General features: G+C 43.8%; 1 protein-coding gene across 1 annotated transcript; it reads left to right on the forward strand.

The window, feature by feature from the left end:
• The first annotated feature begins 7,908 nt into the window (after positions 1 to 7,908).
• Positions 7,909 to 15,532, forward strand: LOC125485150 (protein rolling stone). The gene is made up of 3 exons (XM_048606620.1): positions 7,909 to 8,123; positions 10,622 to 10,880; positions 13,073 to 15,532. Exons 1-3 carry the CDS (start codon positions 8,028 to 8,030, stop codon positions 13,606 to 13,608), a joined length of 891 nt encoding a protein of 296 aa, XP_048462577.1. The 5' UTR covers positions 7,909 to 8,027; the 3' UTR covers positions 13,609 to 15,532.
• Positions 15,533 to 15,806: the final 274 nt, after the last annotated feature.

Raw genomic sequence — 15,806 nt, forward strand, 5'->3', positions numbered from 1 at the left:
CATCCAGTTCTACGCCTTGCTATCCAGAGAAAAGCCTAATTAGGCTAAGACAGCAGTATCAGGTCAATAAACTTTCATCAAAACTGGAAGGCATTAGAGATCATTCACTTTTAGAGAATTACACAGTCGTGAAAAAAGTGGACAGGGCAAGAAGGATAAAGGTTTGTGTCAAATTAGAAGGAAATAGCAAGATGTGACCAAGCAAAGGAAAGATGATAATGGAACAAATGTATAAACAGAAGATGTTGGGTCTTGTAGTGATCCTACCTCTGAGCCAGAAGGTCTATATTCAGGTCACACTTATCCCAGGGGGTGTGTCATAGCATTTCTGAGCAGGTTCTCATGGTAGAGCCTCTGAGCCAACTATTCCAGAGGTGTGTCACAACATGCCTGAACAAGTTGATCAGGAACATCTTTGGCTTAATGTTTTGCAGCGCCTATACAATAAATGGATAGTTCATCAGTTCAAATCTCATCAGTGTCATGCTCCATTCCTCTAAAGCATGCTTTCAAAAAAATCTGATTAGGAGCCTTGAGGCACCGTGGGAATGTCTGGGCCAAGTTCAAATCCTGTCTGTCCCAAATATGTCATAAATGTTGATTTTAACAATTCCTATCAACAGAAGATGCGTGCAGAGGGAGTAGACATGGTTGCAAAATATTGAGAGCAATGGGATTGTTGGCTAAGATCTAAAGTTGTCATTAAAATTTGCAAAGCTGATGTGAAGGCCTTTGAACTGAGGCAGACTGGTCTAATTCTAACTGCTCATTTAACTTTCTCTTTAGAGGGTACATAGTATTTGAGGCTCAAAAGCCTAAGTAGGCAGGAGAGACAGCTATCACCACAGGAGCAACAAGGCTGTAATCGCTGATATTTCATGTTTAAATTCACTCTTCCCTTAAAAGGTCGATGCATAAAGGGAGCCACATTATTCAGGCCTCCATAATTGTTTGTTTGAAGAGCTAGAGGGGAGAAAAGAATGACCGGCTATCAAATGTGGCAGTGTGAAAGATCATATGCTAAAGTTAACCTTAATGCAGACACTAGATCTAAGAATTAAAATGTTTCATTGGTGTCTAATACCTCTCGTTGTGCGCAGGCAAGACTGCAATGTTTCTAATTTTGTCTTTGCGGTTTCTTAAAGAACTAGTTTTGTCAGGGGAATAGTTTTACTATGTTGTTCTGATGGGACAGACCTGAAACATGGGTTGTACTTAAAGCAGCTGGTCGTAGTGGGGAATATGTAGCCGAGCACATTCTAGGCCCAGCTAGGCCATTCAGCCCTTCAAGCCTGCTGCACCATTCAATGTGATCATGGCTGATCATCCAACATAGTCCCCTGTTCCTGCTTTCTCCTCATACCCTTTGATCCCTTTAGCCCTAAGATCTATACCTAACTCCTTCTTGAAAACATTCAATGTTACGGCCTCACCCTCTTTCCACAGGCTCACACTCTCTGGGTGAAGAAAGTTCTCCTCAGCTGAGTCCTTTGGTGACATGAGGAGTTCTCAGCTGATTGGCCAGCAGCCAGGACCTCTACCACCGTGGGGTCCTCAATCACATGGAAGGCCTGTAGCCTCTCTGCTCCTATGATGCTGCTTGGCCTGCTGTGTTCATCCAGCCCTGCACCTTGTTGTCTCGAAGGCCTGATGGTGACCACTTAAGTGCCTGCAGGACACTGATTCTGTCAGGCCTCAAAGATATAACTGCCACATCATTCCCTCTCAGTTCTCCAATCTTTTGGAGTGGCATGGTGGCTCAGTGGTTAGCACTGCTGCCTCACAACACCAAGGACCTGGGTTCGATCCCAGTCTCAGGTGACTGTCTGTATGGAATTTGCACATTCTCCCCGTGTCTATGTGGGTTTCCTCCCATTGTCCAAAGATGTGCAGGCTAGGTGGATTGGCCATGCTAAATTGTCTGTAGTGTAGATTAGGTGGGTTATAGGGGGATGGGTCTGGGTGGGATGCTCTGAGGGTTGGTGTGGACTTGTTGGGCTGAAGGGCCTGTTTCCACACTGTAGGGATCCTCTGATTCAGTGGGTAAGACTCATTAGGTCAACAAAATCCCAGCCATTAACTCTATTCCTCTCTCCACAGAAGTGACCAGCCCCAGCTGAGTATCTCTGCCATTTTCTGAAATAAAATGCTGGGGAGATTCAGCAGGTCTGGCATCATCTTACAGAGAGAGAAACAGGGTAAATGATTTGAGGCAGGTATGACCCTTCATCAGAACAGGACATCATTGGATTCAAAATCTTAACTCTGGGCGGAATCTTAGAGGCCCCTCAACAATACGGGGTACATCGAGAAATCTGGGAGAATCACGCGAGAAGTCAATCTAGTCTTCTCTCAACAGTGAGAGCAACTCATTGTATTTTAAAACAGAGCTCCAGGCATCGAGATAAGAATCTCATTTAGTGATAAGTAAGATTCATATTAAAAGGGATTATTGCTCTTAACAGCCTCATTAACTGCAAACCTTGACTCATTAATATGCAGATTCCTATTCCACTGCAAGGAAACTAGACATCAACAATTGCCAACATAAAAGCCAGAAGAGGTACCTGTTGACTCCAGCATGATGCTTGCTCCTCTGGTCCGCCATCTTGGATACTGGCCACACACGTCCACCATCAATGAAGATGACATCCAATAACTGATAGCCTTTCACAACCCTCATAGCACCTTGCCAATTCACTTCCAGTGCACTTTAAAGCTGCATTTCAGGATGAACCGACAACTAGCATTGCAACTTTGCTGCAAGAACGCTTTGCCACAGGGATAGACACAGGCCTAATGGATTTTCTTATGCTTTCACCACAAACCTGCCCCATTAACTGTCTACGCTGCCCCTCTTGGCCAAAGCTTTATGTTTTCTACTGCTCTCCACAGGTGGAAGAACTCAGCCACAGTCAGGATATCTCAGTGAATTCACTAACATCCCTGGCCCCAGCGCCATCTTTAAAAGGCCTTTGTGCAACTGGACATGCACTTATCAGTCCAGAGCTGCCCACGATTCCAGGCATTTCTCCTGGACATTACAGACGAAGGGGAATTGGCACCTTTTGCTTTGTGGCAGCGTCCTGGAACTGCTGGCAGATGAGGTGAACCAGAGGAGGGTCATCCTACTCCCAGGGGTCTGGCAGAATCTACCACCCCTCAGAACCTGCCAGGTTGCTCTGAGGTTGCCATCTGGGTCAGTGTGGTTTCAGGCAACAGGAAGAATGCTGGGATGGTCAGTGGCCAGCAGGAACAGACAGGGGTCCAGTGCAGTTAGCCTGTCACAGATAGCGGTCAGCGGCTTGTGCAGTTGGCCCAGCATAAGGGAGAATGAGACCACGCGTGGAAAGCCACTAGATTGGAGCGATTGCAGGCTATAGAGGGCTATAATGTTTACCTTTTAACTTTATTTCTTTGTTTTCCTAAGTCATATTATGAAGGATGTAATGTAGAACTTTCCTCTTTGTACCTAATCTATTTTAATACCCAAGATTTGTAACTAGGTACTTTGTACATAAGACAGCGCAGGTGTGGTGACATTATACGCTTTCACTGTACTCCTGTACATGTGACAATGAAATGTAGTTCACTAGTAGCCTGCACAATCCTGAACATTATGGGTAATTTAGCATAGCTAATCCACCTAACCTGAGCATTTTTAGAGAGGGAGGAACTCAGAGCACCCAGAGGAATCCCACGCAGACACAGGGAGAAAGTGCAAACTCCACACACTGTTGCCAGAGGTTGGAATTGAACCTGGGTCCCTGGCACTGTGAGGCAGCAGTGCTAACCACTGAGCCACCATGCTGCCCTTTAGGAGGTGTCATCAGGTGAGGACGAGGGTGTAGTCAGTTCAGGTCAGAAGGGATAGTCAGTTTGGGGGTTAGTGTGGTCAACAGGGTTAGTCAGGGTGCGCAAGTAGCTGTGTCTGATTGATAGGACGGGCAGTGGAATGGCTCCAGGGACAGTCAGGTCAGGTCAGGTCAGGTCAGCCAGGTATCTGGGATTTGGGGAGTGTCAGTGCGTTAGTGGAAAGTATAAGTCGATTGCATGGAGACTCAATGTAATCATTGTGAAAGAATGGAGCAGGTCAGTTGTGTCATTGCCCAGGGATTAGATCAGATTTTAACCTTTCCAACATTTCTTCGTAACCATTCAGGTTAGTAGTGTCCAAAATTTCCAATTGCATCTCGGTGATTTTTACGGATAGTCACGGGAAGCAGGGAAGTGCAATCGGAAGTCAGTCAGGACCTCTCCTGGATCCTGATGTGCATCCTGGGTCATATATCCAGTAATAAGGAGACCAGAAAGTCTTGACCAAGTTTGCTTCACTCAGTCATCATAATATTTAACTGGAAGTGGACACATTCTGTCGACAGGTTGGGACGTTCCATATTGTATTGAATCCAGACTATAACTCCAAGTAAAGCAAAGAGCAGGAAGCTGATCTGGCCTACAAAAATACAGAATTTTTGTTTGCATTTTCGTTGTGCAATACGTCCAGATAGACAGAAAGATAGGTTACATATTAAGCAATCTTTAATACTTCCTACATTATATTATTCAACTCATGTTTAGTCAAACATTCCTCACAAATCCTGCAAAGTATAACTTTACTGCTGTTAGTCACTTTTACTATGATGCAATGACAGAAGTATTTTAGGGTTTGTAAGCAAAATATGATGTTTTTTCTAACTTATGTTAACTATATATAAAGAATCATTATCGATGTGATTAACAGAAATTGCATTCAGTATAATGTGTGAGTTAACCTTGTACTAAATACAGGGGTTTAAAGCAGTAATGAGCTGCGTCAGTAACTGAAATCAAATCTGCATTTTACTCAGCTTATCCAACGTGTGGTTAATGAGTATAATGTGATGTATAATTCTTACTGTTAAAAGAGCAACTTGCCACAATCAAAGTGCCCGGCAAGATGGGTCCAATTAAATTGAAAAAGAGGACCAAATTATGTTCAACACTAGCTTTTTTTTACAGATTTGCCCATTTTTTCCTAGACCTCTGCCATTGTGCTACCTTACCGACTACTATGAGCCAGCCAACATGTTTACTGAGTTCCTCAGCATGCTTAGTTACACGGGAATGTTTCTTCCTTAGGTTATCTTAACCCAGTCTTTTTGATAGCCGGTGCTCTTTTGTCATCCTTAATCTGAAACATTGTCATTTGTTCTTTTTTGTTTGCAAGAAAGAAGGATTTGCATTTCTAAAGCACCTTTCACAAACATCGGAAACATCCCAAATCAGGTTACAACCAATGAACTACTTTGTTAAGAGTAGAAAATAAGAAAGACAGCAAATTTGCACAAACTACAGAATGCAAACAACTAGCTTATCTGTTTTTTGTGATGTTGATTGATAGATAAGCACTAGCCAGAACAGAGACTCCCATACTCTCCTTTGACATAGAATGTTTGCAGCCAAATTCATTCCACTAGCATGCACAAACTTGGAGCAACCTTTGGTGTGACACCAAAGATATTTGTTAGCTTTCAAAAATTTAGGACCATCCGGCAGATTGTCTGAAAAACATTTTTCTTTGCTCCAGGTACAACTACATTGCAGACCCTTTGGGGTTAATTGTGTAGAGAAAACCTCTTACTGTAGCTTCACTTCAGAAGGACAAATCCAAGCTGATATCAGTCTGGCCACACAGTGAAGCTAAAACTGCTGCGCAGAACAATGCAATATGTGCAACAAATGTCACAATACCTGCGTTCTATCCTCACTTCTCAACCAGACCTTTATTAAGGATTGGGGCAATGTGTGCAGCAGTGCATGCACAAATTTAAAGATGTCTGCCCTGCTTCCCTGCATTGGGAACACACTTTCTGCTTAAAATCATACCTTGGAATCTCTTACATCCATTTGAGAGGGAAGAAAGTTTAATATTTCAGCCAAAAGAAGTCATGGTACTACAGTCTGGACTTGGTGCTGAGGTCCTGGAGTCAAATTTGAACACGCCTCATGACTTCAGAGTGAGAGGTACAGTTCACTAACAGAATTAGTGTGATAATGTGCACTATTACATCCAAGTTGTAGTCCAGACCTGTAGACAATGACAGTACAGACTCCATGGTCTTTCCATCACATGGATGATGTGCAGAGGGATCTTGTGGTTCAAGCCCATATCTCCCAGAAATTGCCCACACAAGAAGATTGGGTGGTAAAGAAAGTGTATGGTGTGCTTGCCTTTATTGGTTGGGGAATTGAGTACAAGAGTCAGGATATCATGTTGCAGCTTCAAACGACTTTGGTTAGGCCACACTTAAGAGTATTGCATTCAGTTCTGGTTGCCACATTGCAGGTAGGATGTGGAGGCTTTGGAGGGGGTGCAGAAGAGGTTTACCAGGATGCTGAGATAACAAGGTGTGGAGCTGGATGAACACAGCAGGCCAAGCAGCATCAGAGGAGCAGGAAGGCTGACGTTTCGGGCCTAGACCCTTCTTCCTACTATCTCTTACCAGGATGCTGCCTGGATTAAAGGGTATGAGCTATAAGGAGAGGCTGAAAAGATAAGATTATTTTCTCTGGAGTGGCAGAAGCTGAGGGGAGTCTTGATAGAAGTTTATAAAATTATGAGATGCATAGATAAGGGTGACAATCCGAATCTTTTTCCCAGAGTTGAAATGTCCAAAACTAGGAGGTGTGCATTTGAGATGAGAGGGGGAAAGTTCAAAAAAGATGTGAGGGGAAGGTTTTTACACAAAGAGTGGTAGGAGTCTGGAATGCACTGCCAGGGGTGGTGGTGGAGGCAGATACAATAGGGGCATTTAAAAGACTTTTAGATAAACACACGAATATGCAAAGAATAGAGGGATATGGGCCAAGGGCAGGCAGAAGGGATTAGTTTGATTTGGCATCATGTTTGGCACAACACCGCGGGCCGAAGGGCCTATTCCTGTGCTGTACTGTTCTACGTTCTATGTATGGAATCTCTCTTACTCTTACTTCCTGCGATAGGAGTATTTCAGAAGTGTTTCAAAGTGTGATACTCAATCTGCTTTACCCTCAGTGTGAATGCACTTTCTTTTGTCATTAAGGCCCACAGACCTCCTTGCTCAGAGGTAGGGATGCTAACCACAGCACCACAAAACCTCCATAAGTCACGGAGTAAGATGTGATAATTCTTGCTGCCCAAAGATTCACTTGACCAGACCAGAAAGAGCTGGTAGCCCTCTTCATACAGGAAAAGTAGCGACAACAAAGTTTATTCAGAATTTCTTACAAATGGTTAACATATTGTAATCAATTTTCAGGGTAAGACTATTTATTTAAAACAAAGGACCCACAATGGCCTGAGCTCCACTTTGAAAATAAACTCTGGTGCAATGAATCCTTCGGTAAAACGGGTCCGACTCTGAAAGTTTCAACTTTAAGAAGGAAAACAATTTAGTTCTGGCACAGCATGCTCCATTCTAGCCTGAAATGTGGAAGCCTGGCAGTGAAGCCTTGCTCTAGAGTTAATTCATCCTGTACGGGTTTTCAGACACTGGCACACATGTTTGCAGTGCTGTCCAACTTACTCAGGACAAAGCTCTGCCCCCACGCAATTTTCTTTTGGCAAATGGTGGGTTGTTAGAGGCGGCAAGGGTAAAGTACAGTGTCCACATTGGTGGAATAGGATGCATTTTGGCATCGATTCCCAGGATTAAGTAATCTGGGACGGAACGGGGAAAGTTGCTCTGTCAGATCCCAAAGTCCCTCAGACCCACACACACAATCTGCAGGAAATTTCCACAGTTTCAGAGTCTCAGCTACTCCACACACAGCTTCAAATTGAAAGCTGTTGTTTAGTTTCCTTTACAGGGAGGGGTGGAAGGGGGTGGGGTTAAAGGAAGGGAAGAGTCGTGTGACTGCCAGAATAACTTTTAGTGATATCAGTACTGAGTCATTCTTTTTAGCAAGCTCCAACTACCAGAGCCAAGTGCTCCCATATAAATACAGGGCAGACTGTGACGAGTAGTCAGTGAAAGTTTTGAAGTGCATGAAAGCTGCAAAAAAATATGGGGACTTCTTGGACGAAGCACCTTAAGCAGGAGTTCACTCGGGAAAAGCGTTCTCTGAAGACTAAACATCCACAATTAATCCTTCTGTCACAGGTAGGACAGAAGTTATGTTCCTGTTACCTCTAGCAGTAAATCAATTCAAAAGTGATTCATCATGAGATTGAAACTGCTTTCACTATCTGCAACTCTCTCCAGCTAAAGGGAGACAGGGTGAACTGTGCAGTTCTGAATTGCTCTGTAGCTTTCAAGCTAATACCAGGAGAGGGACACATTCGAGGGGATCAGTTGATTAGACCCTCATAACAAACACGGGAATTATGACTAATCCCGAACCTGTGCGCCCACACAATGCAGGTGGCATACTAAATTTGAGCTCCCTGCTCAGTCAAATGATTGGAGTTCCCAGCCAGCACTAACCACTCTGTTCATTGGCTGCTTTACATCAGCAAAAATTGAAAACTAGCCTGCGATGTTTAAGACCAGCCTGAGCCTATTAAAGGGGCAGTGCATCATGGCTGCAGGCAGTTCAACTGCAGGTGAATCTGAGCTGGGATACAGCAGAGAATGACTCGATGTAGGAGCGAATGAGCTCCTAGTTTTGTGGACGCTCTGTTGGGGATCTTGGTAGAAGAGATGATAAGAGGGAACTTTTCACTGTGCCTGGAGGGAGCAAGGCAGACAAGTCGAATAGGAGCAGCCAGCTATGGCCAGGAATAAAGTGCTTGATTCAGTGTTGCAAGAAGCTCAATTTGATTCATTTATTTACTTATTGTCATGGATATCTTGTTACAAAATACAGTGATAGGTGTACTATAGTGTCGCCACTCTCTGGCACCATCTTAAAAAAAACAGAAAAATAAACCAAAACATAGAAAGGAAAAATGATGAAATAAAGAAAGTGTCCAATTTTACAGGACCTTTAATGAATTGTCAAGGTCAGGAAATGCATATTCAAAGTGCGTATTCCACCAGCAGCACCATTAGTTTTGGCCACATCCCTATTGGTTACCTATCAACTCATTCATTCACCATCGCAATGTCTCCTCCAATCAGAGGCTGTATGCCAACCAATCAGCACTCTCCTACAAGCAGTATAATTTTTTTTCTCTTTACTTTGGCATTCTTGCAAATTGTCCTGATGAGTGCAAGATGAATTGCTTCCGCAAAATGTTTCTTTTTCTCAGCAATAATTTAGTTAGATGACTTTTTGCACCAAATGGCCTGTTACTGTCTTGCATTATCCTACTTAAGATAACTTACTTACAACAAATACAACAAAGACAAAATCCTCCTTGTCCTCACATACCACCCCACCAAACTCCATATCCAACGTATCATTCTCCGCCACTTCCACCACCAACAATCCGACCCCACAACCAAAGAGATATTTCCCTCCCTACCACTATCTGCCTTTCGTAGGGACCGCTCTCTCCGCGACACCCTCGTCCGCTCCACATTCCCCACTGGCCCCACCAACCCCGGCACTTTTCCCTGCAACCGCAGGAAGTTCTACACCTGCTCCTACACCTCCCCCCTCACCCCCATTCAATGCACCAAACAAACCTTCCACATCAGACTGAGTTTCACCTGCACATCCGTCAACATGGTCTACTGTATCCACTGCTCCCAATGTGGCCTCCTCTACATCGGTGACACCAAGCGGAGGCTCGGAGACCGCTTTGTACAGCACCTGCGCTCTGTTCGCAACAGACAACAACACTTTCCAGTCACAAACCATTTCAACTCCCCCCTCCCATTCCCTGGGTGACATGTCCATCCTGGGCCTCCTCCAGTGTCACAATGACGCCACCCGCAAACTGGAGGAGCAGCAACTCATATTCCGCCTTGGGAGCCTACAACCCAATGGTCTCAATGTGGACTTTACTAGTTTCAAAATCTCCCAACCCCTGGCTTCATCCCATGACCAAGCCTCCTTCTCATCCCCGCTTCCTTGATCTGACACAACTTGTCCATCATCTCTCCCAACTATCCGCCCCTCCCACCTCACTGACCAATCCCCACCACTCCCTACCTGCACTCACCTATCACCATCACACCTACCTTCCCCAGCCCCAGCCCTCCTCTCTCTATTTATTTCTGAGCTCCTTTCCCCCTCCCCAATTTCTGAAGAAGGGTCCCGACCCAAAACGTCAGCTTTCCTGCTCCCCTGATGCTGCCTGGCCAGCTGTGTTCCTCCAGCTCCTTACTGTGTTATCTCTGACTCCAGCATCGGCAGTTCTTACCATCTCTTACTTACACTATCTTGCCTAACACAACAAATACAACTTGGACATGGTACTCTACTCCACATCATGAATCAGTACTTTCAGAAAAAGAGAGAAAATTGACAGGTACAAATTCTTAACTTGAATGTATGCAGAAAGGTGCAAATTTTATGCAGGGTTTGGAGGGGCGTGGGGGGTGGGGGGGAAGGAAATGTTTATTATTTGCCCTGACTGATCTTCCCTTCCATTATTTAACAGTTATTACTAATTTTTGTTTAATCGATCTTTACCAAGTTTGAGGCAATTCACCTTCTGAGCAAACTCTGAGTTCACACTAACTGAATGGTTCCCTTTTCCCACTTGCAGTGGAAGTTCCACCCATATGTCTGGTTGATTTATCGAATCTTCACTGCAGTCTACACCCTGGTCTGGTGCATTTGCAGTGGAGTCCAAACCCATCACCCCAAATGGTTCATCTTCCTGACACACCTAACCTATGTCGTCTTGACATTTTACTTCAACTTGGCATTGGTAAATTTGATTTGCCACATGGTGCATGGACAGAAGAGGCCCACACAGAACATCAGAGCGGCATCTTTGGAGGAGATCTCAAGCTGTAATCCAGGTAAGGCAATGACCTAAGTATCGTGGACTGTGGAAAGGAACTCTGTTCATGAAAAGACCACTGTAGAATAGATTTCTCAGTGTTATGTTGTACCTGGTGCCAAGTCAAAGAGATCTGACGCACTGAACCATCCAAGCAAACAGCAAATCAAAAAGTAAAATGCAATGAAGTTTTCCACCTTTAATTCAAGTTTTGCAGAGCGAAAAGGTAATAATTGAAGCATACACATTGGGTTAATAAAGAAGCTTCAATACTTTGAAAAAAATTGAAAATAATTAATTTAAAACTTTTTTTTTAAAAATCATAACGGAGAAATGTGGTATTCTTAAGTATAAAATTGGTTTCTCAAAGTCAAAGAGGCAGTTCAGAAGGAATAATGAATTTAGCATGCCATTAACAATCTGCTTGGATTTAGTTCAATGAGATGTCACTTTCTGAAGAGTTCTTTTTTCACAGAAAGTCAAACAGGGTAAAAGGGCAGGGTTTCATCCATTCAACGATTTCCAGTTGATTGCAGTCCCAGGGAATTTCAGCAGCATGCTTTATGGAGAAACGTTGAGATACTGTCAGCAATTTCTGGATTCTCACATTGAGACTGCATGCACGCGAACTCCAAAAGTTGCTACCAGTTCCACAGTTGCACTGACAGCAAACGTTGATAGTTTCACCATCACAACCTTGCTATGCAAATTTTGAAGTTTTTTTTTGATACAGGTTTTGACAGTTTTGTAAAGCATCATCTCCTTTTCTCTGATTCAGAGATAGTGGGAACTGCCGATGCTGGAGAATCTGTGATAACAAGGTGTAGAGCTGGATGGACACAGCAGGCCACGCAGCATCAGAAGAGCAAGAAAGCTGACGTTTCGGGTCTGGACCCTTTTCTAAAAAAGGGTCTAGACCCGAAACATCAGCTTTCCTGCTCCTCTGATGCTGCTCAGCCTGCTGTGTTCATCCAGCTCTACACCTTGTTATCTCCTTTTCTCCTCTTGTTTTATTCCATTCCTATCCGGCATCCACATTAATTTAAACACTGGCTTCAATATGTCAAAAACACTTTCTTCATATGCTAGCATGATAGAAGAGACCTTTATAGTTTCCTACAGCACAATCAACATTTGAATATCAATTATGTAATGGAAATAGAACAACTTTCAATGTTCTCACCATCAAGTTTCTTCATAATGCACCATTACCTCAAATCTGCCATAAGCCCATTCAAAGATTTGGAGCATTATGTACAGTCCAGGTCACCCTGCTATAGGAAGGATGTTATTAATTTGGAAAGGGTGCAGAAAAGATTTACAAGGATGTTACCAGGTCTGGAAGGTTTGGAGCGAGGCTGGATAAACTAGGATTTTGTTTTTCTTTGGGGCATTAGAGGCTTAGGGGTGACCTTATGGAGGTTTATAAGATCGTGAGGGGCATAGATACAGTGAGTAGCAAAGATCTTTTCCCTAGGGTGGGGGAGTTCAAAACTAGATGGTATACATTTAAGATGAGAGGAGAAAGATTTAAAAGGGACCTGAGGCGCAACTTTTTCACAAGGAGGATGGTTCGTATGTGGAATGAATTGCCTGGGGAAGTGGTAGATGCAGGTACAGTTACAACAGTTGAAAGACATTCAGACAGGTACATGAATGGGAAAGGTTTAGAGGGATATGGGCCAAGCACAGACAAATGGGACTAGTTTAGTTTGGGTAGACTGGTCAGCATGGACAAGTTTCACTGAAGGGTCTGTTTCCATGCTGAATGACTCTATCACTCTGTGACTTTAAACTGATGGATACTTGAACTGCCAATCTGTCCTCCACGCCTCCAATCACATTTCCAACACCGTCATTAGAAGAGACCAAGAGTGGTAAAAAATCTGCAACAGAAACTTCGCCACATTAAGTCTCCACTTGAACTCAGACCTTCCCATGAGATTAACATGCCTACAAGATGCATGCTCTACAACAACTATTTCCACTATGACAAGAGTTAGCTTCCCTGTCCATCTCTCTTTTTCTCTGTCTCTATGTAGGGATCACCAGCCTTTCTCAATCCCCCTTTATGAACCTTCGGCCCATTGATTCCGGATAAATGAAAAAAAGTCAAAGGATTTTGATGATTCCCATCTCAGAGCAGATAACAAACAGCTGTTGAGGATGAAGTCTTAATAATTAAATTTCTGTATTCTTCACCATCTGCAGTTCCAGAAATTGAAGTTGAGACTCCTGCTCTGAAGTTGCACACACAATTCGACCCACCGTCTTCGGTACTGTATCCCACCATCTGCATACAATGGTGTCTGTACAACCTCAGCTGTGTGACCAGCCTATTTGTCACTATTGCTTTCTGGAGCTTTGACTACATTCCAGGGCGAGCCCCTGACTCCATCAACATCAACATGCACGTGATCAACTCGGTCCTTGTACTGCTGGAGCTGAGTGTGGCTGCATCTCCCATTCACCTCGCCCATTTTGTTTACACCTTGATGTATTGCCTTTCATTCATCATCTTCACCGTCATCTACTGGGCCGCTGGAGGCACCAACCTCAAGGGAAAGGCATATATCTACAGGTCACTAAACTACAGCGAGACTCCAGGTGCTGCTGTGGGCTGCATCATTGGGAGCATTTGTTTACTCATGCCATTCCTTCAGTTCGTGGTGTGGAATATCCACTTCCTCAAATATCAGGCGTACCTCAGGTTCAACTGGAAGGATGGTACTGCACCACAATGTTAGCCTGGTCTTGGAGTTTCCTCAGATCACTGCAGAAGAATTCCAAAAGGAGGTAGCAAAGATGTGAATGAACCCTGAAAGGAAAACCATGTCAAAAGCACCAGAATGGAGAACTAACATATTTTGTTTTGATGGGACTGGCCAGGCTATAAGTACTTTTTTTTTGTTTACATTGTTAGGTTTCCCATTGTGCCATCCAATCAGAAAGGCAATCTGTTTCCAGGGTCTTGACAAGATCATTGGTGTCAAAGAGAGGCCAAGGTTTAATACTGATGAACTGACTACAAGCTGGTGGATCTTTCCCTGAAAGACAACAGTAACACTAATGGAGCTGTTGTGAAGCCCAGCTCCGCTTTACTCTTGCTTCTCTTGCAAAATCAAAGCTTACGTTTGATTCAATGAAACCCATCATCGGTTTTGGCAGCTACCAAGAAGTTGTCTGTCACTTGGAGATACTGGGAAGCTGAAACATGTTCTGACTTTGCAGAAACATTTTACAACCAGCTGGGGTTCCCTCTCCACTGTGTGCGACTCAGTCACCAAGCAGTGACCTGTCACTGAAGAAGTCCTCCCAGCTGCTCAGTCTCTGATAAACATATTGTCAGAGCAAAACACTTGGCCTTTGGTAGACTGTGTAAGTGAATCACACATTGAAATGCACTACAATAAATTAAGCTGGACACTGCCAATTGATAAACCTTCTGGGGTAGCAGCAAATATGTAAAGGAATTTCCAAATGATCTATTGTTGTGTCCCCCTTATTTCCTGCCTACATGCTGCTCATTGGTAATACTGTCTGAAAACAAGCATCATTTTCCATATGTACGACACTAGCCCCAGCTCTACATCACCATTACCTCTCTTGATTATGCCATTGCCTCTAAATTGTCAGAATGCTTTCTAATATCCAGAGTGATACTTTTTCCAACTATTGGGAAAACCAAAGCTTCCGTCACATAATAAATTCCGTTCCCTAGCCAATGAATCCATCCTTCTTCCTGGCAACTCAAGGCTACAAAAGGCTGTTCATAACATTGGTGTTGTATTTCACAGAATTGTTAAATCACAGGCCATTTCTCCCATCTTGCCTACACTGGCTTTCGGAGTTTCACACTGTCCTCCTCACAGTTTGAAATTCTTCCAAGTTTAGTGTCATCTGTAAAACTTTGAAATGGTCCCTCGCACACCAAGATCTAGATCATTAATATACATCGGGAAAACCACAGGTCCCAGTGCCAAACACTGGTGAACTCCACTGCAAGCCAGAGATGGTAAGACCTGCCAATGCTGGAGTCAGAGATAACACAGTGTGGAGCTGGAGGAACACAGCAGGCAAGGCAGCACCAGAAGAGCAGGAAAGTTGACGTTTCAGGTTGGGACCCTTCTTCAGAACTCCCTTTCACTCAGCCAATTTTGCATCCACATTACTGCTGCCCCTTTTATACCATGATTTATAACTTTGCTCACAGGTATGTCACGTGGCATTGTGTCAAATGCCTTCATGCACATCACATCAACAACACTACCCTGATTGATCTTTCTGCTATCTCCTCAAAACTTTGACCCCCAGGAAGAACTTCTGATGATATATTTCTACCATTACATGGACTGCCTATTTCTATTTCCATATCATCAGCCAACTCTACCCTATCTCAGCTCACCTGGTTGAAACCCTCAGGCATGCTTTTTCTCTCTCAATTTAGCTATTTTAAAAACAGCTCTTTTCACCAGCGTTCATATTTTTACCCTCTAATAAACCTGAAGTCATCCAATCTGCTCACTTACGTTAAGCCCCATGCATTTAGAATCCCTGTGCCTGCTGAACTAACTCAGCACTTAGAGAAACAAAACCTCAATTTTAAATTCTTTATTGCTTTCAATAAGGAATGGCACGGTGGCTCAGTGATTAGCTCTGCTGCTTCACACCACCAGGGACCTGGGTTTGATCCAGCCTCAGGTGACTGTCTGTATGAAGTTTGCATGTTCTCCCTATGTCTGCATGGGTTTCTTCTGGGTGCTCTGGTTTCCTCCCTGAGTTTAAAGATATGCAGGTTAGGTGGATTGGCCATGATAAATTGTACCATAGTGTGTAAGACAGGTGGAATAGCCATGGGAAATGCAGGGGTTACAGGGATAGGGCAGATCGTTGGGTCTGGGTGAGATATGGTCCGCTTCCACACTGTAGCGGTTCTATGATTCAA

This window comes from Rhincodon typus, chromosome 16, assembly GCF_021869965.1.
Source record: "Rhincodon typus isolate 14 chromosome 16, sRhiTyp1.1, whole genome shotgun sequence".
Taxonomy (NCBI): Eukaryota; Metazoa; Chordata; class Chondrichthyes; order Orectolobiformes; family Rhincodontidae; genus Rhincodon; species Rhincodon typus.

What these genes read in the sequence shown, in the direction of transcription:
- LOC125485150 (XM_048606620.1), top strand. Translation starts at nt 8,028, where the DNA reads ATGGGGACTTCTTGGACGAAGCACCTTAAGCAGGAGTTCACTCGGGAA. An exon ending in AATTAATCCTTCTGTCACAG is followed by an intron (nt 8,124 to 10,621) that starts GTAGGACAGAAG and finishes TCCCACTTGCAG; the next exon opens with TGGAAGTTCCACCCATATGT. An exon ending in GATCTCAAGCTGTAATCCAG is followed by an intron (nt 10,881 to 13,072) that starts GTAAGGCAATGA and finishes CACCATCTGCAG; the next exon opens with TTCCAGAAATTGAAGTTGAG.